At 44.8% G+C, this 26,790-nt stretch overlaps 1 protein-coding gene across 1 annotated transcript in view; it reads left to right on the top strand.

Annotated features, from left to right (window-relative positions):
• The first annotated feature begins 631 nt into the window (after nucleotides 1-631).
• ACAP2 (ArfGAP with coiled-coil, ankyrin repeat and PH domains 2) overlaps nucleotides 632-26,790 on the top strand; it is a 121,992-nt gene continuing 95,833 nt past the window's right edge. The window contains exon 1 of the mRNA XM_068233321.1: nucleotides 632-914. Within this exon, the coding sequence (XP_068089422.1) occupies nucleotides 862-914 (53 nt within the window). The 5' untranslated portion in view covers nucleotides 632-861. The remainder of the gene's footprint in view (nucleotides 915-26,790) is intronic.

A 26,790-nucleotide genomic window follows, 5' to 3' on the forward strand; every position in this document is an offset into this window, starting at 1 on the left:
TATGGGGAGGCTGGCAAAGCCAAAGGGTCACACAGTATAAAGGGACTAAAAAGAGCCCCAGGTATGGTCACCAATTCTGATCCAGTTCAGGTATGCTTTCAGTTTATCACCAATTGAATAAATCAGATGACCTGATAATAGCTCATTTTAAGATAAATAAAAGTCTTGTTTTATACTGAAAGAAGTTCACGATTATACATAAATTCACCATCCCATACGAGTTTAGCCCAATCATGTGTATTGGCAGTACTTCATCGTCTTGCTATGGTGAAACTTTTCTCTTTGTACTGAGAACGGTTCCTATAGGAAGGAGGGCAGCAGGTAGCAACGTGAGGCCACTTAGCCGGTTACAATGAATACCAGAAAGGTGGAAGCATGAAGAATGTTCAGGGACTGCTCACGTGAGGCGAACAGTTTAGTGACATTTATGACTTCATACACTGAAGAGTTTCCCTGAGGCTAGAATGGGTTAATCCCCGCTCTACCTCGCCCTATCCTTTCCCAGGCCTTCTCACCCTCCCTTCCTGCAGGCTGACTCATCCCACTTCCCTGTCGTCCCTAGCAACCAGGCGCACCCTCGCCATGCCTCCATTGGCTGCTGAAGCTGCTCCTCTCGCGTTGCCACAGGGAGTAGGCGTGGCGAGGTGGGCTGCTTTGGTTGTGGGACTTGGTGATCAGGGAAGCTGGTTGTAATCAGGCTGGAAGGAAGGGAAAGCTTCTCGGGCACAGCGCCACCCAGCGGTCTCCGTTAGATTAGTTTACCTTCTTCCTGTCCGGCTGTGCCTACTGCCCAGCGATCGCGGCCCGGAGCCTGCACCTTCCTCACGTAGCGATCAGAGCGCCAGGCGGGCCGGCGGGGACATGAAGATCATGATGGATTTTGAGGAGTGCCTGAAGGACTCTCCCCGGTTTAGGTAAAGTGGTGGACGGTGCTGTATTATTGGGGAAGGAACACTCTGAAAGTACCAGAAAGTAACGTGTTAGCAGCCCAGCACACCTCTGGGGTTGGCAGCCCGGGTCCCGGGACTTGGAGTGTGACAGGCAGGATTGAGGGAGCTGTGCAGTGCTCGGGGAGTGATAGCTGGTGACTGTACAGGGGTCATGCGGTGCTATCAGGAAGTGCTGACATTACACTATTATATAGAACAGCTGATCAACTGGCAACAGGCTGCAAAACCAAAGATACATGGCTTTTACTGGGAAGTCTGACCAGATTTTATAATAAATAAACTTGGTGGCCTTTGATTGTGTCCTGTTGCTTCGACCTACACGACTTTGGGCAAGAGTTTTCATTGTGCTTTACCAGCATGGTCACTTTAATTTGTCATTTGCCTCGTTAATGGCTTCATCTAGTAAATAATAGTTCTTAATCATCATGAGCAGTTCACGTTGTCTATTATTATTCCAGATTAGCCAGTTTAAAATTGTGATATAGAAAAGTGAAATATGAATATTATATTTTGTTGTATGCATGTTTAACTGCTGTGCTGCATTCCACCAGGAACAAGGGAATTTTTGTGTTGTTATAGGAAAGACATTGACAACTTTTAGTATCATTTGTGAGGATGGCAATATTACTCTGTATTCCATCCTCTAGATTAGTGTTTCTCAACATTAGTATATCATGAACCCCTTTATTACTGACTGTACTGTCCAAGTACCCCTTATTGTGGGGTAGTATTATCGGAGCTAAGGTGCTAGTCTACTTTAGGGGACCCATCAGGAATTCTCATAGGAAACTGTTCTCCAATCACCCTCTTAAAGCACAAAGTGTTGTGATTGGCCAAATAGTGTGGCCATAGTTTGCTACAATCTGTTGAAAACCTATCAGTTTGGGAGTGTGCCATCCACCCAATCACGTTCGCCGAATTCCCATATATGGTTTCCTGCTGGGTCCTCTAGTGTGGACTTCGTTTATTTTAACCGATCTGAAACCTAGCAGTTATAGAAGGTGCTGTCAACCCAATCCCGTTAAAGGAATTTCTCTATGGACTTTCCTGCTGGCTCACCTCAACCATGCTATTGTTCTATTATCCTGAATACCCCTTGACTTGTATCTATTTGCCAGGACAACTGTAAATACTTAATTAGTTTTTTTTTTGCCCCCCCCCCTAAATCTAAACACTTACTATAATTGTCTACACAGCAGGAAACCTCATGGGGAAATTATGCTAACATGATTGGCTGGACAGCACCCTCGTGAACTGCTAGGTTTCAGTAGGTTGTAGTAAACTGCACCCCACGCTCTTCGACGAATCATAGCGCTTCATTCTGTAGAGGGTGCTTTGACTGGAAAACTGTTCGCTTTGAGGTTTTAAAGTGTAACCTGAGATGGGGCTAAAGGGAAAAAAAAATTATGCGTACCTGGGTCTTCCTCCGGCCTGATCAATCCCTCGTTGTCCTCAGTTGCCGCCTGGTTCGTCTGCAACTGGTCCTGGTAAGTCGTCCAGTTGGCGCAGTCCAGCCGCTCGTGCTCCCCCATTGCGCACCTGTAACGGGGAGAATTCTGCGCCTGCTCAGTAGTACTGCGCAGGCGCAGAATGCTCCCGGCCACAGGGGCATGGCCGGGGGCCATGCATGCGCAGTATGCCCTGGACTGGAGTACTTTACTGGGCAATTTGCGGAGGAACCAGGCAGCAACTGAGGATGACAAGGGAGCAAATAGGCCAGAGTTGGCTGGAGGAAGCCCCAGGTATTTAAAAATTGTTTACTTTAACCACTTCGGTACCAGCAGCCTCTGTCCCCTTGAAGGGAACCTTAACTGGCGTGGAAAAAATAATTCACTTACCTGGGGGCTTTCCCAAGCCTCCTGCAGCCGTCCTGTGCCCACGCCCGTCCTTCGGTGCCCTCCGGTTTCCCTCCGCCGCTAAGTTTCGTTTTCGGACGACTGCCAGTCGTCCTCGGGCAAAGCGTCATCTTCTTCCGCATTCCCCGTCGTTAAGAGCCGTAAAGCGCGTCTGCATGACGCGTTTGGCGTCATGCGGACGCGCTTTACGGCTCATTACGACGGGGAATGCGGAAGAAGATGACGCTTTGCCCGAGGACGACTGGCAGTCGTCCGAAAACGAAACTTAGCTGCGGAGGGAGACCGGAGGGCACCGAAGGACCGGCGCGGGCACAGGACGGCTGCAGGAGGCTTGGGAAAGCCCCCAGGTAAGTGAATTATTTTTTTCCACGCCAGTTAAGGTTCCCTTTAAGGACCAGAGGCTGCTGGTACACTAAAACGCAGCATCCTGACGAATCGCCGCAAAAATCCACCGCTCTCGCCGGTCCTCCTGCTCTGTCCCCGCCGCAGGCTGCTTTCTCTGCCGTCTCTATGACGGCAGAGCGCTGTGCGCCGGTCAGGAGCCGCTTTCATTGGCTCCTGACCCTGTCAATCAATGTAAGCCAATGAGAACGGCTTACAGTAATGACAGGACCAGGAGCCAATGAAAACTGCTCCTGCCTGGCTCACAGTGCTCTGCCGTCATAGAGACGGCAGGGCGAGCAAATTGCGGCGAGTAGAAAGCGGCGGGAATGGTGGGGACGCGCGGTGAATGGGCCGTAGAGCTTACGTCCAGTCAGAACCGCAGCGCCACCTGCCCGACTTAGATTTGTACTGCGTCGGTCCGGAAGAAGTTAAAAATAACCCGAGGCGATTCCTTGGAGGCCGATGGGACACAGGCATGTTCTCTGCCTCATGAGCTGTCTCTGTATCATCACCACCACCACTGCACTATCGCTCACCGAAATTAGTGACAATGTTTGTCGCTGTCTCGGAGGGCAATGGGAGGAGAGGGATTCCCTGCTCAAAACGCCCACTAGGGGCGTTCTTGCAGGCTTTCCAGAGCTGCCATTGGGCAGCTCTCCCTGGCCCCACTCCCCTGTCTCCTTGCACGCTTCAGTGGGATAGAGATCTCTCTTTCCAGCGTCGTGACCCAGAGGTCATGAAAGTGAAAGTGGGCCGAAGCGGGCATTTTGGCATCTACCTGATCTGCCCAGCCCCCCAGATCAGGTAGCATAATTTTTTTTTTCCTTTTTTTTTTTTTTTCTTTCTAATTTTATGAGCCCCCCTCGGGCTCTCTTTAAGGCTGCTTTCACAGTGGGACGTTACAGGTGCACGTTAGAGCAGCCTGTAACGCACCCCACTGCACAGCAATGAAAAATCAATGGGCTTGTTCACAGTGCCCACGTTGTGTTACATTGTAACGCAGCACGTCTACATAACGTACTACATGCAGTACTTTACACACGGCTATGCCGCAATAGACTGTTTGCACATGCTCAGTAGGGTTTTTTTTTTTTCATTTTATGGGTGGAGAGGAGGCGGGGAGAGGCTGCTACGTAGCCAGGCACATGGCTACTTATTATTCAGAATCAGAATAATTTATTTCGCCAAGTACAACGGGGGTTGTACCCGAAATTATTTTTGGCACATACAGGGTCGGTGATGGTACAGTAACAGCAGAAACATAGAATACACAAAGTAGTTTCAGAGATATGCAAGCAGTCATCTTGTTACGTTACATTTCACATTGCACATTACACAAAACATTTAGCTAGATGGGTCCGTCTGAGTGCTATGTCGAGCGGAGCTGCCTGCTACATTCTGTGCGGCGCTCAGATACTCTGCAGCAATAACAGACACCCCACCGCATGTCTTGGAAAATGCAGGTGGTGAGAGAGAGAGAAAAAAGGAGCGATAGAATAGAGTCCAAGGGTCCTCATAGGTGGAGAAAAACAGTCCATGCCATGCTTGCTTTAGGTTGCGGCCTGATGCAGTTCAGTGCAGAATGGTGAAAAGATTAGGCTCAGGCTTACGCCCAGATACCAGTGCAGGTGGTCTGCATGGGAATGGCTATCTGAATCCCTATCTGATCAGATTCGATCAGAGAGGGATCTGTCTGTTGGTTGATCTGATGGCAAATCGACCAGTGTATGGCTACCTTTTATTCTCCTAAGAGAGCTGATCCTGCCCATCTCTTCTCTGTGTACCCCATAGACTGGAGCAGAGGGATGAGGTGGGCAGGGTTAAAGGGACACTGTAGGGGGGTCAGTGGAAAATGAGTTGAAGTTACCCGGGGCTTCTAATGGTCCCCCACAGACATCCTGTGCCCGCGCAGCCACTCCCCAATGCCCCGGCCCGCCTCTGGTTCACTTCTGGAATTTCAGACTTTAAAGTCTGAAAATCACTGCGCCTGCATTGCCGTGTCCTCACTCCCGCTGATGGCACCAGGAGCGTACTGCGCAGGCCCAGTATGGTCGGTGACTGCACCGTGCGCTCCTGGTGACATCAGGGGAAGCGAGGACACGGCAACGCAGGCGGAGGGGTTTTCAGACTTTAAGGTCTGAAATTCCAGAAGTGAACCGGAGGCGGGGCCGGAGCATTGGTGATTGGCTGCACGGGCACAGGATGCCTAAGGGGGACCTTTAGAAGCCCTTGGTAACTTCAACTCATTTTCCCCCGACCATTTCCCCCCCCCCCCCCCCGTCATTGAAGGGAGGGGAGAGGAAAGAAAGCTATCAGCTCTCTCTATCTTGAATTGATCCACCAGGATGGATCATTGGCCGGTCTAGGGCTGCTTTATACACCAGGTTATTGGCAGAGGTTGTCGTTATCCACTGTTTCAAGCGACTTTACCCTAGCGTGTGTATGGGAGTTGGCAGTAGATGAGCTGCTCCTCCCAACCTTGGTCATGCAATAGTCAACTATCTCCAGGCATATCAGATTATCCAAAATTGGTAATAACAGATTGTCACTGTCTTCTTCTCCTCCTCCTCCTGGTTAGTTGGAAGTTTGGATGAATTCCGGTGTAATGTCTGATTACGCTGCCTGTTGATTTGCGCTGCCGCGCATGCGCAGTAGGAGACACTGCGGCCACATTTTCTATTGAGTGATGCTGCTGGAGGTAAAATAGTAAATATCTCTGCTCCCACACCTCTTACACTCCCCAAATTTTCAGGGTAGGGAGAGAACCCCCAGAACTACCTCTATACCAAATTGCAGCCCCCGAGACCCGTTGGTTCAGGAGACCGATTACAGAAACCTATCTCGGGAACCAGCTGGTCTCGGGGGCTGCAATTTGGTATAGAGGTAGTTCGGGGGGGTCCTCTCCCTACTCTGAAAATTTGGGGAGTGTAAGAGGTGTGGGAGCGGAGATATTTACTATTTTACCTCCAGCAGCATCCTTAACTTCACACTGAGCATGCGTGCTACTCAGTGTGGAAGGGAGCTTCCGGGCAGCGCATTCAGACATTACACCTGCCTCACTGCCTCCTCCTTCTCCTCCTTCTCCTCCTGATTAGTTGGAGGTTTGGATGAATTCCTGCCATTAACTGGCTTTCCCAGTTATGACTAATCTCAGAATAATCATTCGGGTTGTAAAGGAGTTTGTTTTCCACCTTCTGGCATAAAACTCAGAGAGTAGCCTGGGGGTGGTGGTTTTTCCCCTCTCCCTCTGCATCAAGCTTGCTGGAGTTTCTGAAGGGTTAAACTTGCTGAATATTCTATTCCTTCCCTAGTTTCAGAATAAGAGAACCTATTTATTCTCTTGCTTTACCTTGCGCTGTGCTATATGCTCATACAATGTGTTCTATTGGCATGCTAGTAAATCTTATTGTCTTATTTACTTTTTCTATAGGAGTATTAAGCAGCATTTTATTTTTTTAATGGTGTTGACAAGCTTTCTTTTCTTTCTTTCTTGCATATTGCAGCTAGTAGATTTGTAAGATGGTGGTATGGGAGTTTTGATCAGGTTGTTGGGACCATGCTTATTGTTTCTTTGTACGAATTTATTTTGAATTTGCTTTCATCTCCTGCTTAGAAATTCCCTATGGAGGAAGTGCAGTAACAGCACTGTGACTGTCAACTAATACAGGAAGGAAACAAGTCTGTGTATATATCTTGCTGGTCCACCCAGGCTGGATTGCATACTACTGTAAAGTGACAGTTACAAATACTTCATCTTTAGGCACGTGCTGTGTGTTTGCCTTCTCAGTCTCTTGTATCATACATTTTGTCTGTTATGATTCTTTATTAGCTACCGTAATCATAGATGTAATATATTATCTGCTGTAGCTGCTTTATTGATGCAGAGCTATAGACAACAACAGACCTAGTCATGAAACTTGCTATAGCATCTGTGCTAGTGACAGGTAATGCCAGATAATTCCCCACAAATCTTTGTTAGCATTGTAGTGGTGGTTGGGCTGGTTCTTGCTCGGGTGCTTGTGAGGAGTAGTTTAGCTCTGCTGATCGCCGGTGTTATGTCTGATCCTGCTGCCCGAAAGCTGCCTTCCTCACTGAGTATCACGCATGCTCAGTGGGAACTTAAATATTATTTCCCCGAAATATCTCTGCTTCCACACTTTTACATAAAGCTGTCTTCTGTACCAGCGGAGCTCGGGGGCTGCCATTTGGCACAGAGGTAGTTCGGGGATCCCCTCTCTACCCTGAAGATTTGGGGAGTGTAGGAAGTGTGGAAGCGTCGATATTTGGGCAGCACAATTAAACAGGAAATGTGTCCGCACAGACTTCCACCACACAATCAGGGCAGTGCAAATTTACAGGCAGCACAATCAGACACAACACCGGCGATCAACAAAGAACTGTGACAAATGTATCTTAATGGGACCAGTCTCACCACAGTGCTTGTGATCTGTATAAATCGCAAATGCGATGTATGCAGCAATTTGGCAGCTTTCGCATTGCAAAGTGTAATCACCGAAAAGTCATGCCACAAAATTGCATTCAGCGATCCAAGTGTCAACCAGGCCGTATCCTCTCTGGTCATCTGCGCTCCTCACTGACCATCTGGCAGGTGGAAAGGAGCTGATATGGACACAGCTTCAGCGGCCTTCTATAGTTCTGTACACACGCCATTGTATGAAATAAATGACGGGTTGGGTGAGAATCTTCGCTTCCTGTTCTTCTGGATCTTTATTTTCGCACTTCGGCGAATGATCTGATCCATGGACCATCATATTCAACCGTGCTCCAACATCGTTCCTTCATTGCAAACCATTGAGGATCACTTGTTTTCTTAATCACTATTATTGAAATTGTGTACGGAGGTTAAGTGGCATAAATCCCACCCACCTTCCATCACTATTGCTGTAAATAGAGCTTATCAAAGAGACTCAAGCATGGTGTTTTGACACATCCAAACAAATGTAGAGCTGCATTGTTTCTTTGGATGAGTTCCAGGCTGCTTGTTGTTTCATGGTATTTCCATGCAAACCCAGAATGTTTGCACCTCATTGATAATTCCCAGTTTGAATTGTCTGGAGATCTAAAGCCTCCTTCACAGGGTATAAATAAACTCAGCAGAGGCAGCTGGTCAAGGCTGTCTCTGCTGAGAAACCAGTGTATGTGCAGCTGACTGGTACCTGGTTTAAAGATCTTGCATGCTAGATCTCTAAATCTTCATCTACACGCGTAGATGAGGCTCCGATCCGCCGGATCGCCTCTTCCGCGTCCCCGCTCGCCCGTGCGTGCGTCTGATACGATTCCCCGCTCGTCCCCGCCGGCGCCGCTTATCTTCCGCTCGATTCCCTGCCATTGTCCCCTCGCGGGGAACGAACAGGGAATCGGCGGTGGGGAGATCCGTCCTGTCGGATCTTATCAATCATTGATAAGGAACATCGGAGCCTCATCTACGCGAGTAGATGAGGCTTAATGCCTAGTACACACCATACAATTTTCTGTACGATTTACCTGCCAGGTGAATAATTTCCAACATGATGGAAATGATCTATCTAACCATCTATCTGCTAGCAATTAGGCATTGTTCTACTAACTCAGCAGGAGATAACCAGAAGACAATGCACCAGAGATAATGACCAGTCTGTACCAGTACATAACAGAAAAATCTAACAGAAAATTGTATGGTGTGTACTAGGCATAAAACCTGGTAAAGTAGAATCTTGTTATAGTAAACGTCTGGCTAGTAAACTCATTTCCCCAGTCCTGACCAATGCACTTGTATGAATACATAGTACAATGTATGACCAATACTGATAAAGTAAACCTATTAAGTGATTCTACCAGGGCTGTGAAGTCGGAGTCAAGGATTCGGAGAAATTTTGAGTACCTGAAGTAGAAGTCTGATTTTCATAAACTGAGACCTCAAAGACTGATTATTTTTGTACCGACTCCACAGCCCTGGTAAGTATTAGACTAAGGAGTCGGTGGTGGGCAATCTTGGATGATTTTTGTACCGATTGATTCCGCGCCCGATCGTTTTCCACACTCAATTCTGCAGGCGATTCTCTTATCTTCCGCTCGTTTTTCTTAATTTTTCCCATTGTCCTCCATGCAGAATCGAGCACGGAATCAATCGGGCAGGAGATGGGACATGTTGGAAATTATCTATCGAGCCATCTAAATGGCGCAGAATCGAGCCATGTATTCCCAGCATAACAGGCTCTAGCCTGGTAAATGCAGCAGTAGGTGTTGTGGAGCAATGGAGATTCTGACACAGCAGGTTTAGAGTAAACCTAGCTAAAGACCTTGTCTTAGATGATTTGTAGCCCTGAAATACCATTTCTGTCTCTTAAGGTGGCCACACACCATACCATTTTTTAAATATCTGTTCAATTTAAGAATTGCAATCAGTTTTTCTGACTGATTGTAACATTTCAAAAATCTGACCAATGTACCACACACCTATGTTTAATTTTTCACCAATTATGATAAAAATGATTGAAAACTCTGACAAAATTGCTAGGGTGTGTATATTAATAAATTGACAATTTAACACAAACCATACAATCTTTAGAAAGATTGAAGAAAAATATCTGGCATTCCGGATCATTAAAAATCGAAGAAAACCGGAAATCCGATCGGAATTTTTCAGTCGAATGAAAAATAAGCTTTCGCTTTTTTTTTTCCAGAAGATCCGATCGTGTCTAGCAAATTGCCGTGTAATCGGATCATTTTATTGTATTGTGTGTGTGGCCACCTTTATGCTGACCTCTGTCCAACACTTTGGCAGGGGTCACACTTGTCTTTCAGTTTTCTGTGAGCATTTTCAGCACACCATGTGCATTTTTTATGCAGAAAAACTCACACATTTTTTTTCTGAGCTGCTAATGTAATTTAGAGAGAAGCCGCAAACAATGTGCAGAATTGTGCTGCAGGATGTGGAGTGCATTTTTTGCGTGCAGAAAAAAAGCAAGTGTGAGCTAGCCCATTGATTAACACGAGTTCCCAATTTAAATGCATTTTTCTGTGCAGAAAACACACTCGAAAACAGGCACGTGTGACCCTTCCTTAGGGTGCATATACGCATGGAATTTTGATTAGCCAATTTTACCACTTGTAATATGAGAGCCAACACATTTTGCATACTATGAACGGATGTGTGTAAGCTCTCATACTACATGGAAATGGTAAAATTGGCCAATCAAATTTGGATGTGTATTTGCACCTATAACCACTTTTACCTTTATTCATATGTGTGTGTGTATTTGAAAAATGGTGTAGTGTCCATGGAGCAATAAATGACAAACTATGTGGCAAGACGGATAATCACCTCTGTTGTAGGGCTGAGGTGATTGCAAGTGGTTATTTGGTTTAAAACAAATCATCCATGTAAACAAATCAGTAAATGAAAAATAACAGTAATTTATTTACCATGTATGAATACATAGTACAATGTATGACCAATACTGATAAAGTAAACCTATTAAGGGATTCTACCAGGGCTGTGGAGTCTGAGCAATTTTGAGTACCTGAAGTTGAAGTCGGTGGTTTTCATAAACAGACATCAGAGATGGATGATTTTTGTACCGACTCCACAGACCTGGTGAGTATTAGACTTAAAGAGTAACTGTCAGGCTGCAGAAGCTAATTTAAACCTCTATTCTCCTGTGTTAAACAGTTTAGAAGGAAGCCCAAAAGCCATTAGTGAAGATAAAAATCTCAGTTACCTTTGATGTGTGCTTATCAGCAAGTCTGTTATAGACCCATAAGGACGCAAGCCGCATACTAAACTGCAAAGCATTCTGGGGCTCTCCCCTCGGCTGCTAATGAGACGTTACAGAAGCTTCTAATCAGTCCAGCTCGTAGCACTGATAAATCTCGAGCAGAGTACTCTGCAGGAGTCAGCTATTGTTCCTAGCCACATGGCTCATTAATATTCACTGCACACTGTGTTGTTCAAGTAGGAGCTTATCTGTGATCAGGAAGCAGGCAGGACATGACGACACATTTGACAGAAAAACATGGAGCCTGCCATGAGCTGTCAGGAGCATCTATCTCTGCATATACTATATACAAATTCTGTGAAATCCAAACGTGGACAGTGAAATGCCTATGTAATGTAAGTACAGCCAATCTTTAGCTACTGATATATGTGTTTATTTTCTCTAAGACCTTATACCTAACAGCTCCTCTTTATGGAGTCGGTGTCAGGGCAATTTTGGTTGATTTTTGTACCAACTCCACAGCCCTGGATTCTACTGTATATATCTTCAACATTTTTGAATACTATGAAAGGATGTGTGTAAGCTCTCATACTACATGGAAATGGTAAAATTGGCCAATCAAAATTGGGCAATTTTACCATTGAGTACCTGAAGTATAAACCGGTGGTTTTCATAAACTGAGACATCAGAGAAAAGTAATGCATTTTTATATCAGAATCATTTTTATTCGCTAGGCACGACAAGGTCGTGCTCGGAATTGGGTTTGGCACGTACAATTTAACAGATAAAGGATAGGAAGTCTAGATAACAGAGGACATACAATAAACAGGGAGTCATAGATAAAACAAAAAGAAAAACACATAACCAAAAACGGCTAAAAACAGAAGTCCTGATTAATAATTAGTTTTTGAACAGTGTGCAGTTCTGGAACACAGTGTTGCTCCGGTGCTGGGCTCAGAGCGAGTCAGGAATGCAGGTTAGTGAGTTCAGGAGGGTGACAGCTGAGGGGAAGAAAGCGTTCCTGTGCCTTGAGGTTTTGGTGGCAATGGCTTGAAACCTACGGCCTAACGGAAGTCTGCTGAAGAACCGCTGGCCAGGGTGAGAGGGGTCGCCGGCAATCCTCCGTGCTCTTGAGCGTAGCCTGGAGTTGTGGAAGGGGTCGAGCGAATGTAGAGGTCTGCCGATGATTCTCTCTGCCGATCTAATGACCCTCTGAAGTTTGTATCTGTCTCTGGTGGAGGAGCCAGCGTACCATACTAGGATGGAGGAGCAGAGGACGGACTCGATGGTGGCGGTGTAGAAGCACATCAGTAGCTCTTGAGCCATGCCGAACTTCTTCAGTTGGCGGAGGAAGAAAAGCCTCTGCTGGGCTTTCTTCTGGGTCACGGCTGTGTTTTCCTTCCAGCTCAGGTCTTTGGAGATGGTGGTACCTAGAAGGCGAACGCTGGCTACTCTCTCGACCTCGGTGCCATTGATAAAGATTGGTGGGGGGGGGGGGGGTGGAGGGGCATGCTTCCTGAAATCCACACTCAGCTCTACAGTTTTGGATGAGTTGAGGACCAGCCTGTTCTCCCTACACCACTGGCAAACTCTGTCAACCTCCTGGCGGTAGGCCTGCTCATCGTTGTTTGTTACTAGCCCAACGATGGTGGTGTCATCTGCAAATTTGATGACCTTGAAAGAGTTTTCCTTAGATCTGCAGTTGTTCGTGTAGAGGGAGAACAGGATCGGTGACAGGACGCAGCCTTGTGGGGCCCCTGTGTTCGTTGTCCTCGGTTGAGAGGTGACCTCCCCAAGCTTAATGACTTGTGTTCTGTTAGTTGTGTTCTGTTATCTCCATACTTAGTGGGAGGAAATGCAATGCATTGCGTTCTGTGGCATTGCTTGCAGTGCATCCATTGACTTTTCATTGAGCTCGTTCACACTAAGGGCGCTTTCGCCTTTTTTTTCCAAGCGCAGGCGATTTTCAAAATCGCCCATAAAACTTGTGCAATGAATCTCAATGAGAAGGTTCATATCAGCATGTTGTGCGCTTCGCGGTCGGAAAAGTGGTGCCTGTACCATTTTGGGGGCGTTTTTGCTATAATGGAAGGTACAGGAAAAACGCAAACCACTCTTAAAACCGCTGCGTGCGATTGTGCAGTGATTGTGTGAGTGTTTTTAAGAATAAATACAATGTATTTATTCTTTTCCGGGTCAAAGAGTTCACTTCCTGACATGCGTCAGGGAGTGAATTACAAAACCGCTCTGGAAATGCGCTTAGAAAAGCACTTTAACCAGAAACTAAGCACGCAGTGGAGCGCCAGGAGGGGAGAAAAAAAGCGCACAAATACGCAAAACGTTTGCATTTGCATTTTTAATTTTAGTGAATGAGGCCTCAATGTATTTAACTGCACTAAAGTGCAGTGCTTGAGTGCAGACATCCGAGAGGGCTTTCTATGCACTTTCTGATTTCCTTGCAGATCACAGTACGTGTTCCTGAAATCTGCAATGCATGAGTGTTCACAGACCCCAAGTCTCACAGCTTGCCTGGGAAGCATGTCTTCTGCTACTGTCCTAGCTTCAGTCTAATAATAATAATGGAGTGTCCTCTCACTGCTCTGATCCGTCATTGAGCTCCATGTACAACAGATCTTGGATGGCACACAGTAATCAGTCACGTTCTGCAGAGGCAAAGGAAGCTGGTTTACATCAAAGCATTCTGTGAGTACAAATCCTGATAGCAAGCAGATTCAATCGATATCTGCTTGTAAATGCTTGACTTCCTTGGAACTGATCTAGAGCAGCTGAATGCTGGGTACACACTATGAGATTTTCTGGCCGATTTTACTGTCGGATCGATTTCCAACATGTCCGATTTGCTTCCCGATCGATTTCCGAGCATTTTCCGATCGATTTTCTATTGAAGTGAACGAAAATCGAGTGGAAAATGCTCGGAAATCATTCGGAAAGCAAATCGGACATGTTGGAAATAATCGATCTGACGGTAAATCGGCCAGAAAATCTCAGTGTGTACCCAGCATAATGCCTCGTACACACCATACAATTTTCTGTTAGATTTTCTGTAATTAGATTATTTTCTGTAAAGTACTGGTAGAAAGTGGGTATAGAACAAAAAGTGAACTGACTCTTGGGTGCATGCAAAAATATTTGTAATTTATTAATTTAGTTTAACCATTTAGTGGCATCCTAACGCATTAATACGTCATGCTTTACCCTATTAACGGCAACATGACGTATTAATAAGTCGCGCGTTCCCACCGCTGCTACCGCCGTGTGCGCGCCGCTACGGCCGCCGTTTCCGTCAGGATCCCGTGCTGAGGGATTGGGGAACAGGACCAAACGGTCCTCTACCCAATCGCAGTGCCTGGAGTGAATGGACGTGACCGCGAACAGCGGCTACGTCCATTCACAAAAACAGGAAATGTAACAAATAAAGTGTAAAAAAAAAAAAAAAAGTGAACACTTACTATAACAAGTGTTCACTAGCGCCATCTTGTGGCCAAAAAGTATGACACGTACAAAATACATACATTTACAAGTACATACACATGAGTAATAAAATTAATAAAATTCCACTTCCAACACTCCCCATCAAAAAGAACACACTTGTAAAAAAAAAAATCAGCTTAAAATAAATAAATAAATACTTGCCTTAGGGACTCAGCTTTTTTTAATCTATATTTCATGGGGGAAAATTAATTTTAATTTATTACATTGGGGCTTGTAATTATGGCTAGAACAAAAAAAAAACAGAACAGAAAAATAACACCTATATTTCAAAATAATATACTGTCGCCATACATTGTGATAGGGACATAATTTAAATGGTTTAATAATCGGGACAACTGGGCAAATACAATGTGTTTGTTTTATCCACAGGAGAATGTTTAATTTTAAAACTATAATGGCTGAAAACTGAGAAATAATGATTTGTTTTCTATTTTTTTGTTTTTTCCTCATTAAAATGCATTTAGAATAAAAAAATTCTTAGCAAAATGTACTACCCACAGAAAGCCTAATTGGTGGTGAAAAAAACAAGGTATAGATCATTTTCTTGTGATAAGTAGTAATAAAGTTATTAGGGAATAAAAGGGAGGAGCACTGACAAGTGAAAATTGCTCTGGTCCGTTAGAGTAAAAACCCTTGGGGGTGAACTGGTTAATCAATAAAATAGAAAAGTCAAGAAACCACATATACAAAAATGTTAATACACATAAGACAATAAATAACTAACAAACACTTATTAGATAAAAAGCGGACATAAATATCCCAGGTAGCCCGATTGGAGGCTGCAGTCCTCCAATCCTAATCTATATTAATGTTCCTATAAACCTAGCAGGATGGTAATGCTGTAAGTGAAAAAAATGTGCTGATGCACTATTCATAGAGGTAAGTTCAAAATGATCATAGGAAGTGCCTGTATAAATCCAGAATCCAGTGGTATGCAAAGGACCAAAAGCTTTAGGCCTAAGGCCACGTACACACATCAGACCATAGTCTTTTGAAAATGAAAGATCACAGACCAATGTTACCCCCTTCCATGTAGTATGAGAGCCATACTCTTCACAGTCTTTTCTATGGAGCTGAACTCCCCATCAGAAAAAAATCTTTGCAAGATGCTGCACACTCGGATCTGTACAGACACAAAAGATCAGTATCTGCAAAAGATCTGTTCCTGCCAAAGATCCGTTCCTGCAAATTGCATTCATAGTCTATGAGATCTGCAGATCATCATACACACATTATTTAACCGACATTCATCTGCAGATCAGACAATCATCCGCAGATCTGAAAATCCATCCTGGTGGATCTGATCTGCAGATAAATGTTTGTTAAACAAGGTGTGTATGATGATCTGCAGATCTCATAGACTATGAATGCATTTTGCAGGAACAGATCTTTTGCAGGAACAGATCTTTTGCAGGAACAGATCTTTTGCAGGAACAGATCTTTTGCAGGAACAGATCTTTTGCAGGAACAGATCTTTTGCAGATGCTGATCTTTTGAATGTCTACAGCATCTTTGTGTGCAGCATCTTGCAAAGATTTTTATCTGATGGGGAGTTCAGCTCCATAGAATAGACTGTGTAGGTATGGCTCTCATACTACATGGAAGGGGGTAAAATTGGTCTGTGATCTTTCATTTTCCAAAGACTATGGTCTGATGTGTGTATGAGCCTTTAGTCTGGGCTGTTGATAAACAGCCTTATGATCTAGAATGATATAGATTGATGCCCAAACCTCCGCTTAAATGCACTGTGAAACTCGTTATAGATAGAGTAGTCCTGGACCCACTCGCAGTCCTCAGGAAAGCAGCCACAAATCCGTGGAAACCTTATCTCGTGCTTGGTTATAAATCACAGGTAAAGATGGAGCATAGCGGTGAAGCACAAAGCAGAAGCAGAAGCAATGCCATCAAGCACAATGCAGGTAGCTCAGCAGAATAGCCATGTCAGCAGCATACATCAACAGTTCTTTAAGCAGAAAAGCGAAAGTAGCTGGATTAGCATGAATGAATTAGCTGCATAGTTCCACGCAGATCATGGAGCTGCATGGCAAACAGTACATAATTACCATCCTGCATGAATGGATCGAGATGGATGGGAAGTCCCTTGGTTACAGGAAGGCTCCTGGGATGGTGTCCACAGGTGGACGCGTATGTATCGACATGTTTCGCCGTTACCAATGACGGCCTCTTCAAGAAAGCGTCCTTCTTAGTCTCTGTCCTCATATGGCTAATGCGGACATTTAAATCCTCCAGGCATGCCTTCCCAGCTATCGTGACCCGCCTCATCAGCCGCAAAGGTGGCTGGTACACGGCACGCGACGTCACACGCCATCCAGCGCGTCAAAGCGCATAGAGGCAAACGTGATCACGTCGCGCGTCCCACAGTGGAGCGCAAATAGGAAGTGCAGCGTCCCACTGTCGGCGAGCAAGGGAGGAAAGGGGGAGAGCACGCGCCGGATCACAATTCAATGTCATATGTTTTATGTAAAGAAGAAGACATGAATAATAAAGCATTAATAAAAAATGGATAATGCATAAACTGAGACATAAAAGAAAATATAAATGTAGCAAGAAATGTGCATACATATGTTTGTATACACAAATCATATCCAATGAAAACCATCACTGTAGCAATGTAACAATATGAGGCTGGATGACCGGATCCTATAAATATAATAAGTAATGTAAATGGGCGCACATACAAAGGTGTGTCAACCCAAACTGACCCATATTTAGTAAAAATATGTATAAGTATTTATATAGTAAGAAAGAACCATGCGCATATAGCTTGCCAAAGAAGGAGAGAAAAGAAAAAAGAAGGAAAGAGAAAAGAGAAAGAAAAGAAGGAAGAAGAGGGGGAAGAAACAGTGACATGGTTCTTTCTTACTAAGAAGGACGCTTTCTTGAAGAGGTCGTCATTGGTAACGGCGAAACATGTCGATACATACGCGTCCACCTGTGGACACCATCCCAGGAGCCTTCCTGTAACCAAGGGACTTCCCATCCATCTCGATCCATTCATGCAGGATGGTAATAATGTACTGTTTGCCATGCAGCTCCTTGATCTGCGTGGAACTATGCAGCTAATTCATTCATGCTAATCCAGCTACTTTCGCTTTGCTTCTTAACCCTCCTGGCAGTTTAAAAAAATCCGCCAAGGGGCAGCAAAGTAGTGTTTTAAAAAAATTTTTTTTTTTCATGTAGCGAGACAGTCTTGCTACATGATAGCCGCTGCTTAGCGGCATCCCCCCAGCCCCTCTGATCGCCATCGGAGATCAGGAGATCCTGTTCAAAGAACGGGATCTCCTGGAGGGCTTCCCCTGTCGCCATGGCGACGGGCGGGATGACGTCATCGACGTTGTGACGTCAAAGGGGCCTCCGATCCACCCCACGGCGCTGCCTGGCACTGATTGGCCAGGCAGCGCACGGGGTCTGGGGGGGCGGCGCGACGGATGGCGGTGGATCGGCGGGTAGCGGCGGCGATCGGATACTACACGCAGCTAGCAAAGTGCTAGCTACGTGTAGCAAAAAAAAAATTATGCAAATCGGCCCAGCGGGGCCTGAGCGGTGCTCAGAACGGGCTTACCGCCAGGGAGGTTAAAGAACTGTTGATGTATGCTGCTGACATGGCTATTCTACTGAGCTACCTGCATTGTGCTTGATGGCATTGCTTCTGCTTCTGCTTTGTGCTTCACCGCTATGCTCCATCTTTACCTGTGATTTATAACCAAGCAAGAGATAAGGTTTCCACGGATTTGTGGCTGCTTTCCTGAGGACTGCGAGTGGGTCCAGGACTACTCTATCTATAACGAGTTTCACAGTGCATTTAAGCGGAGGTTTGGGCATCAATCTATATCATTCTAGATCATAAGGCTGTTTATCAACAGCCCAGACTTAGGCCTAGAGTAAATTTTGGTCCTTTGCATACCACTGGATTCTGGATTTATACAGGCACTTCCTATGATCATTTTGAACTTACCTCTATAAATAGTGCATCAGCACATTTTTTTTCACTTACAGCATTACCATCCTGCTAGGTTTATAGGAACATTAATATAGATTAGGATTGGAGGACTGCAGCCTCCCATCGGGCTACCTGGGATATTTATGTCCGCTTTTTATCTAATAAGTGTTTTAGTTATTTGTCTTATGTGTATTAACATTTTTGTGTATGTGGTTTATTGAATTTTCTTTTTTATTGATTAAATTAATAAATTACAAATATTTTTGCATGCACCCAAGAGTCAGTTCACTTTTTGTTCTATACCTACTATTTTTGCTGACATGGTGCATGCGGAAGTTTAATATAGTTGTCTTTTGATTTAAGTTATACTGAGTCTTTCAGACTCTGAGATTATAGCTGTCTGTATCCTGCCTGGGTCTCCTCTTTGCAATATAATCAATTACTGGTAGAAAGTGGTCATTCTCTGGTGCATTGTCTTCTGGTTATCTCCTGCTCAGTAGAACAAGTTAGATAGATAATTTACAACATGTTGGAAATTATCTATCTGGCAGGAAAATCTTACAGAAAATTGTACGGTGTGTACTAGGCATAAAGGTGCCCATATATCTGAAGATGGGCAGATTCGACAGACACAAATCTATCTTTAATCGAATCTGATTGCATATTGAATGTAAAGGTGCGTACGCATGCACTATGGCCGCCAACGCGGGTCCGTCAGACCCTCCCGCTGGGCGGACGATTCACCTGACAGTAGCGCGTGTACGCACTGTCGGCGGACTGATAAGGCTGTTTCTGAACGATCCGCTCAGTGGATCTTTCAGAAACAGCCTTATCAGTTCGCAGACAGTGCGTACACACGCGCTACCGTCTGCTGCAAGTCCGCCCAGCGGGAGGGTCTGACGGACCCGTCGTTGGCGGCCATAGTGCATGTGTACGCACCTTTAGGCTCCCTGTACACTGCAAAACTGATTTGCGATTCCAATTTGCATTCCGATTTTCCCTGGATGCTATCAAAAGAAAAACGCAGCATGCAGTATCGATTAAAAATCGGAATCGCATGTGAAAATCGATTAAACATTGGAATTGCATGTAGTGTGCAAGAGGCCTATGTTTTTTATAATCGCTTATGATTTGCAGGCCACAAACCTTCCTTGGATAGTTGCTGCTCAGTTTTTCCTTGCTTGTTTTGGGACACGTGATTGCTGACTACTTATTTCTTTTGGAGCCTTCCCAAGAAAGGAAATGTTGCTGATTAGAAGACATGAAAAGCCAAAAAACCTGACAGGAATTTCTGAGTGCTGTGTCACAGACTGACCTGAATGTGAGCCTCGCTTGTATGTTTCAGAGAAGAAGCTGAACCATTTTAGAGACAACAGATTTTCTCATTTTTTTTTCATTGTGATGCTCCCTTTAGCCAGGAAGCATTGGGAAACTTATAGGCTTATGTAACTAAGTTAATTATGCATGAAAGATTTTTTTTTTTTTGTTAAATGCTGCAGTTTTTACTTAGGCCTCTTTCACACCAAAACGTTGCATTTTAGGTGACGTTAAGGTCGCATAGCGTACCCCTAACGCAATGCCTGGTGGTGTTGGAGGCGGACGCCAGAGTGAGCCGCGTTGTGCGGCTGTTGGTGCGTCTTTTTTGTCTGACACTCTGCGGGGACCACGTGATCGGAACACTCCGCATCACGTGGTCCCGCCAGCCAATCAGCGGCCGCTCCAGGAAGTAAACACTGCAGTAGTGAAGGGAAGTCCGGCTCTTTTCAATGAATCAAGCCGAACTTCCCATCACTACACTGCAGTGCAGTGAATATTAATTAGCCATGTGGCTAACCATAGCGGACTCTCCCCTCATCCTCTTCTGCTCAAAAAACAAAAAAAACAAAAAAACATACAATACTGAGCATGTGCAAACAGTCTAACAAATGCACAGCATGCTGCACTTTCCAATAACGTCCAGCGTTACTTTGTAACGCAACGTGGGCACTGTGAACAGCCCATTGTTTTTCAATACTGTGAGTTGGGCTGCGTTACAGGCTGCTCTAACGTGCGCCTGTAACGTCCCACTGTGAAAGCAGCCTTACACAATAAAAAAAGTATACATGCTTCACCAATTCATAGATTTTCATCTCCTGCATGACAATTGTCAGCTGCTGCTCGTACCACTGTTACTTGTTAGGGCTGGATCACATTGGGGCGCTGCTACAATGTATCCCTATGGATACATTCACACTGCAGTGGTTGCAATTTCGATCAATCGCAAAAAGTGCTGCATGCAGAATTTTGAGGGCGATTGCTCTGTGATTCCTGTGCTATTGAACGAGAATCACAAGCACAAAGCACGCAAGAATCGTGAGATTTAAGTTAAAATCGCCATCGCGAGCCAAATGCGATTGCGGGCTAGCGACGCACGGAGCGCCTAGTGTGAACTAGCCCTTACTAGAGTCTCACATCCATAATGCAGAGGTGTGGCCTCGCTTTACATAAATGGCTCCCCCTCCCTTTCTGCTGGCATCACCATTTGAGTGTTTCAGGCTGAGTGAAAGCAGGCAGCTGTAAGTTATAAATACGTGCTTGATTGTTAGTGACACTGTGGGGAATGAGAGCTGTACAGGCACGTGACTCAGCTGTAGCCCAGCAGCAGTACTGTTAAGTGGAGGGCGCGGAGCAATGAAAGGGTGGCGCACAAGTTGAACAACTTCTATCAGCCTAGGTAAGTGGGGCGACAATGTGCTGGTCTGTCACCTATTTGTCAGTGTAGTTCAGAAACCCCAGCGTGCTAAATGGGGTTTGGGACAGTTGTACCATGTAAGAATCTTGTCTGAGACTCCAAATGGCTGCTATGACCATGTTCCCTGTAATGTGGTTATGAGGCAATCTATATAGAGCTGCACCCGAGTAGAAACTGGGCATCTCTGGGATCCATTCGGAGATAGAAAATAATATGTTCTAATCTATACAGTTATAAATCTGGATCAGTAATAGTTTATCCTATGATAACTAAAGTCATACCAAAATATGAAGTGCAAGAAACTTCCTTTTTTTTTTTATCCCGTATGACCGGTTCGGAATACACTTGTTCTGCTTGTAAATGGAGTTCCTTTTTAATGTACATTTCACAATATTGTAAGGTTTTCTTCAAGTAACTCAACAGTCTGTCTCTTCCTTTGAAATGTTGGTCTAAAAATAGGCATTTTATTGTAACAGTTGCACTTCTTTTGCATTATAAAGTTTCCATTTCTGTCAAAGGCTATGCCTTGTCATGTAGATTTATCAAGATTATTAGAGAATGCAAGCCAAAGAGTTTCTTGATTTTAATCAGATTATACTAAAAGAAATATAAGGGTTACAGCTATGAAGCAGATGCTATATGCGATCAGCAGCTATGGTTGCCCTTAAAATTTACTTAAAGCGGACCTAAACTCAGAACTTCCTCTCTGCTGTTACCTATAAGCAACAGCATTATTACCTTTTAAACAAAAAAAAAGGTCTTTTGTTAGAGCTGATACAAATCCTGCAATAAACCTGAAGTTTATCTTCTTCCTACTTCCTGCATTTATGGAAGTACACATTGTTATTATTAGCTTTTATTTATATAGCGCCAGCATATTCCGCAGCGCTTTACAAAGCACAAGAAGACGATACGGGGAACATAGGTACAACCAAAAATGTACAGAACTTCCTGTGTTGAGCTCTCTGCTGGTGCAGTCAGCTGACACGGGAGAGATCAAATTACAACTTGTGATTAGTTACAGATGAGTAGACAGGCTAAACTCTCTAAATACATACAAGGTGCTTTAAAAAGAACTTGGCCCCAAAATGCACAAACCTATCAAACAAACCTTCCCCTAAGAAAGTTTTGTAAAGGCTGTGTGTTTTTGGGGTGGTCAGAAAACATTTACTCACCTACAATGGGGTTGCTGCATAGCCTCCATCTTCCACTTTGCCTGTGCTGCAGCTCAAAGTGCCTTTAAAGAGAACCCGAGGTGGGTTTAAAGAATGGTATCTGCATACAGAGGCTGTATCTGCCTATACAGCCCAGCCTCTGTTGCTATCCCAACCCCCACTAAGGTCCCCCTGCACTCTGCAATCCCCCATAAATCACAGCCATGCTGTGAGGCTGTGTTTACATCTGTAGTGTCAGTCTCAGCTGCTCCCCCGCCTCCTGCATAGCTCCGGTCCCTGCCCCCGTCCCTTCCCTCCAATCAGCAGGGAGGGAAGGGAGGCAGGTGGGGACAGGAGTTCTGCAGGAGGCGGGGAGAGCAGCAGACTGACACTATAGAGATAAACACAGCCAGCTCTGACAAGCTGTTTGTCAGCAGCGTGGATGTGATTTATGAGGGATTACAGAGTGCAGGGGGACCTTAGGGGGGTTTGGGATAGCAACAGAGGCTGGGCTGTATAGGCAGATCCAGCCTCTGTATGCAGATAATATTCTTCAAACCCACCTCGGGTTCTCTTTAAAGGAACTTAAACTGATGGATTTTTCCTTTTAGGCTAGTTACACACCAGGACATTGCATTTAGGGGACGTTATAGGGCACATAACGTGCCCCTAACTCAACGCCTGGTGCTCTCTGGTGTGGACGTCGAAGTGAACCGCGTTGTGCAGCTCACTCTGGCGTCCGTGATGCGTACTCTTGGACGCATGCGGCATCACGTGGTCCCGCCCGGCCAATCGCCGCACAGAGCGGCCGCTCCTGGAAGTAAACATCACTGAGTGCAGTGAATATTAATTAGCCATGTGCCCGGCCGCTCTCCCCTCCTCCCCAACACGACTGAGCATGTGCAAACAGTCTAACAGTCAAACAGTCTAACGCGGCTTAGCCACCTAGAACGCACAGCATGCAGCACTTTGCTGCGTTACAATGTAACGCAACGTGGGCAGTGTGAACAGCCCACTTGTGTTACATTGCTGTGCGTTGGGGGAGCGTTACAGGCTTCACTAACGTGCGCCTGTAACGTCCCTGTGTGCAAGAAGCCTTAAACAATACCAGTTGCCTGGCTGTCCTGCTGGTGTATTTGAAGCAGTACTGGCTGAATCGGACATCTGAAACAAGCATGCCGCTAATCCAGTCTGACTTCAGTCAGAGCACCTGATCTGCATGCTTGTTGAGGGGCTGTGGTTAAAAGTATTAGAGACAAAGGATCAGCAGCGGAGTCAGGCAACTGGTATTATTTTAAAAGGAAAAATCCATATGCTTCTCAGTTTAGGTGATGTTGCATGGCTGCCCAGGTAGCTAAAAGGTGTTTTTTTCAGTTTTGGCATGCTTTAAAGGACAACTGTAGTGAGAATAATATTGAGGCTGCCATGTTTATTTACTCTTAAATAATACCAATTGCCTGGCAGCCCTGCTGGTCTATTTGGCTGCAGTAGTGTCTGATTAACACCAATAAACAAGCATGCAACCAATATTGTCAGAGCAGATGATAATATCACTAACACCTGATCTGCTGCATGCTTCTTTAGGATCTATAGATACAAGTTTTAGGTTCCGTTTCCACTATCGCGAATAGCCAATACAAGTGGATAGCCCTGTTTCCACTTGTCAGTAATCCTGTGCGTTTTACTGTGCGGTACAAATCTGCACAGAAGAGCCCTTTAGAATTTGCAACCCCGCACACCGCTATGCGAATCACTGCTAATGTATTTAATAGGGAAATCGCATGCGGTTTTGCATGCGTATTTTACTGCGATTTCGCATGGGATTTTGCATAGAAACTAATGTTAAATCACACAGGCAGTAACTTGGTTAAAATCACAAAAAATACTAACCGATGCGATATCGTATGCGAAATCACTGTAAAATACGCATGCGGAATCACACCCGCATGCGATTTCGTCAGCGGGGAATCGGCGGCGATTCCCCACCGCACTAGTGGAAACGGGCCCTAGAGGCAGAGGATCAGTTGGACAGCCAGGCAACTGGTATTGCTTATAAGGAAATAAACATGAAAGTCTCCATATCCCTCTTGTTACAGTTATCCGCTTAAACCCCGCCCATAGAACATCCAAATCAAAACTAATTGTAAATGCAGCTTTATGTGGAAAATGTAAATAATAAAAACCTGGGTTTTTTTTTTAAGCATTATCATTAATGATCCATATAGTGCACGTCCTCCAGTGCTTAGTATTAAATGTCGTCATGTTTTTCTTGGCAAAGTACAATGGAAAAACTGCTGAAGACCAAAGAAAAAAAAATATAGCAGCCATCAGCGAGCATCTGTATTCAATTGTGTTTATTTTCCGTCTCTCTCTGGAAGTATGTTAGATTAAAATGCAATGTAAGTTGCAGACCTGCTGCCTGTAAACTCTCCTTTATAGTGGAGCTTGTTAATTTAAAACATGACCTATTCTTGAAGGAATATGTAGCCAGGTGCAAGACAAAGTGTAATTGTTTCTCTTATGTTTTGTTGTAGTATGGATTGGATTACACAAATATTTGTATGATGAAAATCACATGCTGTTTACTGGAATCCCTGACAAGCCGCAACAGATTGAGATCATGCTGGTGAAATGTGTTGCTTTATGTTTTAGTAGCGTTTACTTTTTTGTGCTGCCTTGTGTTCTTATGGCTGTTTTATTTGTATACCATTTTTTCTTTTGGTTTGAAAAAAGATATTGGGCTGTTGTAGAAACAGACATGAGAATCAGGGCAGAGACGACAAGAGGCTTGAGCCTCTGTTTATAGTCCTGAGAAGAGGTAGGTGGGTAAGCCTTTCTTTGCCCCCCCCCCCCCTCTCCCTGCGGGTACAGTCCCTCCACCGCATCCTACTGTATATGTATAGCAGCAGTCACCGTGTAGTCTTTCACCTATTCCAGTGCTGCATGTCTGTCTCCTCTACTCTTGATAGCTGTCAGCAGCCACAGCTCTACTGTTGCTTCCATGCGTTCACTTGGAAACCACACAGAGGTAACAGTATAGTGGTCCACTGCTGACTGTTATAAAGAGGAGATGCTGGATGACTGATGAGCAGTGTTGGAGCAGGTAAAATGCATTTCTCCACACCTCTGCATATATGGACTGAAGGCATTGGGGGCACATAGTAATGTGTGTGTGTGTGTGTGTGTGGGGGGGGGGGTTATAATTGCCACACATATTAGAGTTAAAGTGGAACTCCAGTGAAAATAATGTAATAAAAAGTTTCATTTTTACAATAATAATGTATAAATGATTCAGTCAGTGTTTGCCCATTGTAAGATCTTTCCTCTCCCTGATTTACATTCTGACATTTATCACATGGTGACATTTTTACTGCTGGCAGGTGATGTCTGTGGAAGGAGATGCTGCTTGCTTTTTTGGCAGTTGTAAACAGCTGTTATTTCCCACAATGCAACAAGGCTCCCATAGTGTGATGTCAGAACCATAGTCCTGACATCACACTGTGGGAGTGATTTCACCACAATATCAGCCATACAAAGCCATTTGTGAAAAGGAAAATATTTCTCATGGGAAGGGAGGTATCCGCTACTAAGTGGGATGAAGTTCAATTCTGGGTTATGGTTTCTCTTTAACCGAATGCGGACCGACGCAGTTTAACTCTACGTCGGGCGGGTGGCGCTGCGGTTCTGACTGGAAGTAAGCTCTACGTCCCATATCCTTAGTTTAGGTTCCCTTTAAGTGGTAGCCACATTGGCTATGAGTGGGAAGGAGGGGGCTAGGGTTGCTAATCTTTATATTAAGTGGCTTTGCTAGCTTAGGGCCAGGCACAGTTGAAAGAGGCTTCAGTGTGGAGCATGTCTAAGCACCTGTGTGTCAGGGGTAAGGGAGGGAGTATTTTGGTGCTCTAGAATCTTGTCATTGCCCTGATGGGAATGTACAGTAAGTGGGCCTAGAGATATGTTTTAATTCGCTAGTACTGGACTTCTGCTGCCTGAAAAATCACCCATTTCAGCTAACAGACATATTAGCTGAGAGTTTTGGCTGCTATCATGATTGTATGACTGTCACCGAGTGGTCATCACAGCTACATTTGGACTGACGGAGTGAGGCTGACACCAGGTTACACTACATTTACACATCTAGCCTACAGAGCAGGATGCTTACTCATGTGCACTGTCCATGAAGCAATGTGAGGATACGTTTTGCATAGGCTCTGTTATATTTCGGAGGAAGGAAGGGACAAAGATCAGGTTGTATTGGCAGTTTTATGTTGCTGGGTGGTGATCACAGGATTGCATGGACAGAGTTAAAAAAAAAAAAATGTGCCAGGTAACACTGCATAAGGCTCCCTGCACACTGCTTGCAATTCCGATTTTTAATCGGTTTTTACATCCGATTCAGATTCAGATTTTTAATTGTTACTGCATTCTGCATTTTTTCCTCGATTTTTCTGTTGATTCTATTCAGGGAAAATCGGAATTGCAAATCGGTAAACGGAGTTGCAGGGAGCCTAAAAACAGTTTTT

Source organism: Hyperolius riggenbachi, chromosome 4 (assembly GCF_040937935.1).
Source record: "Hyperolius riggenbachi isolate aHypRig1 chromosome 4, aHypRig1.pri, whole genome shotgun sequence".
Lineage (NCBI taxonomy): Eukaryota > Metazoa > Chordata > Amphibia > Anura > Hyperoliidae > Hyperolius > Hyperolius riggenbachi.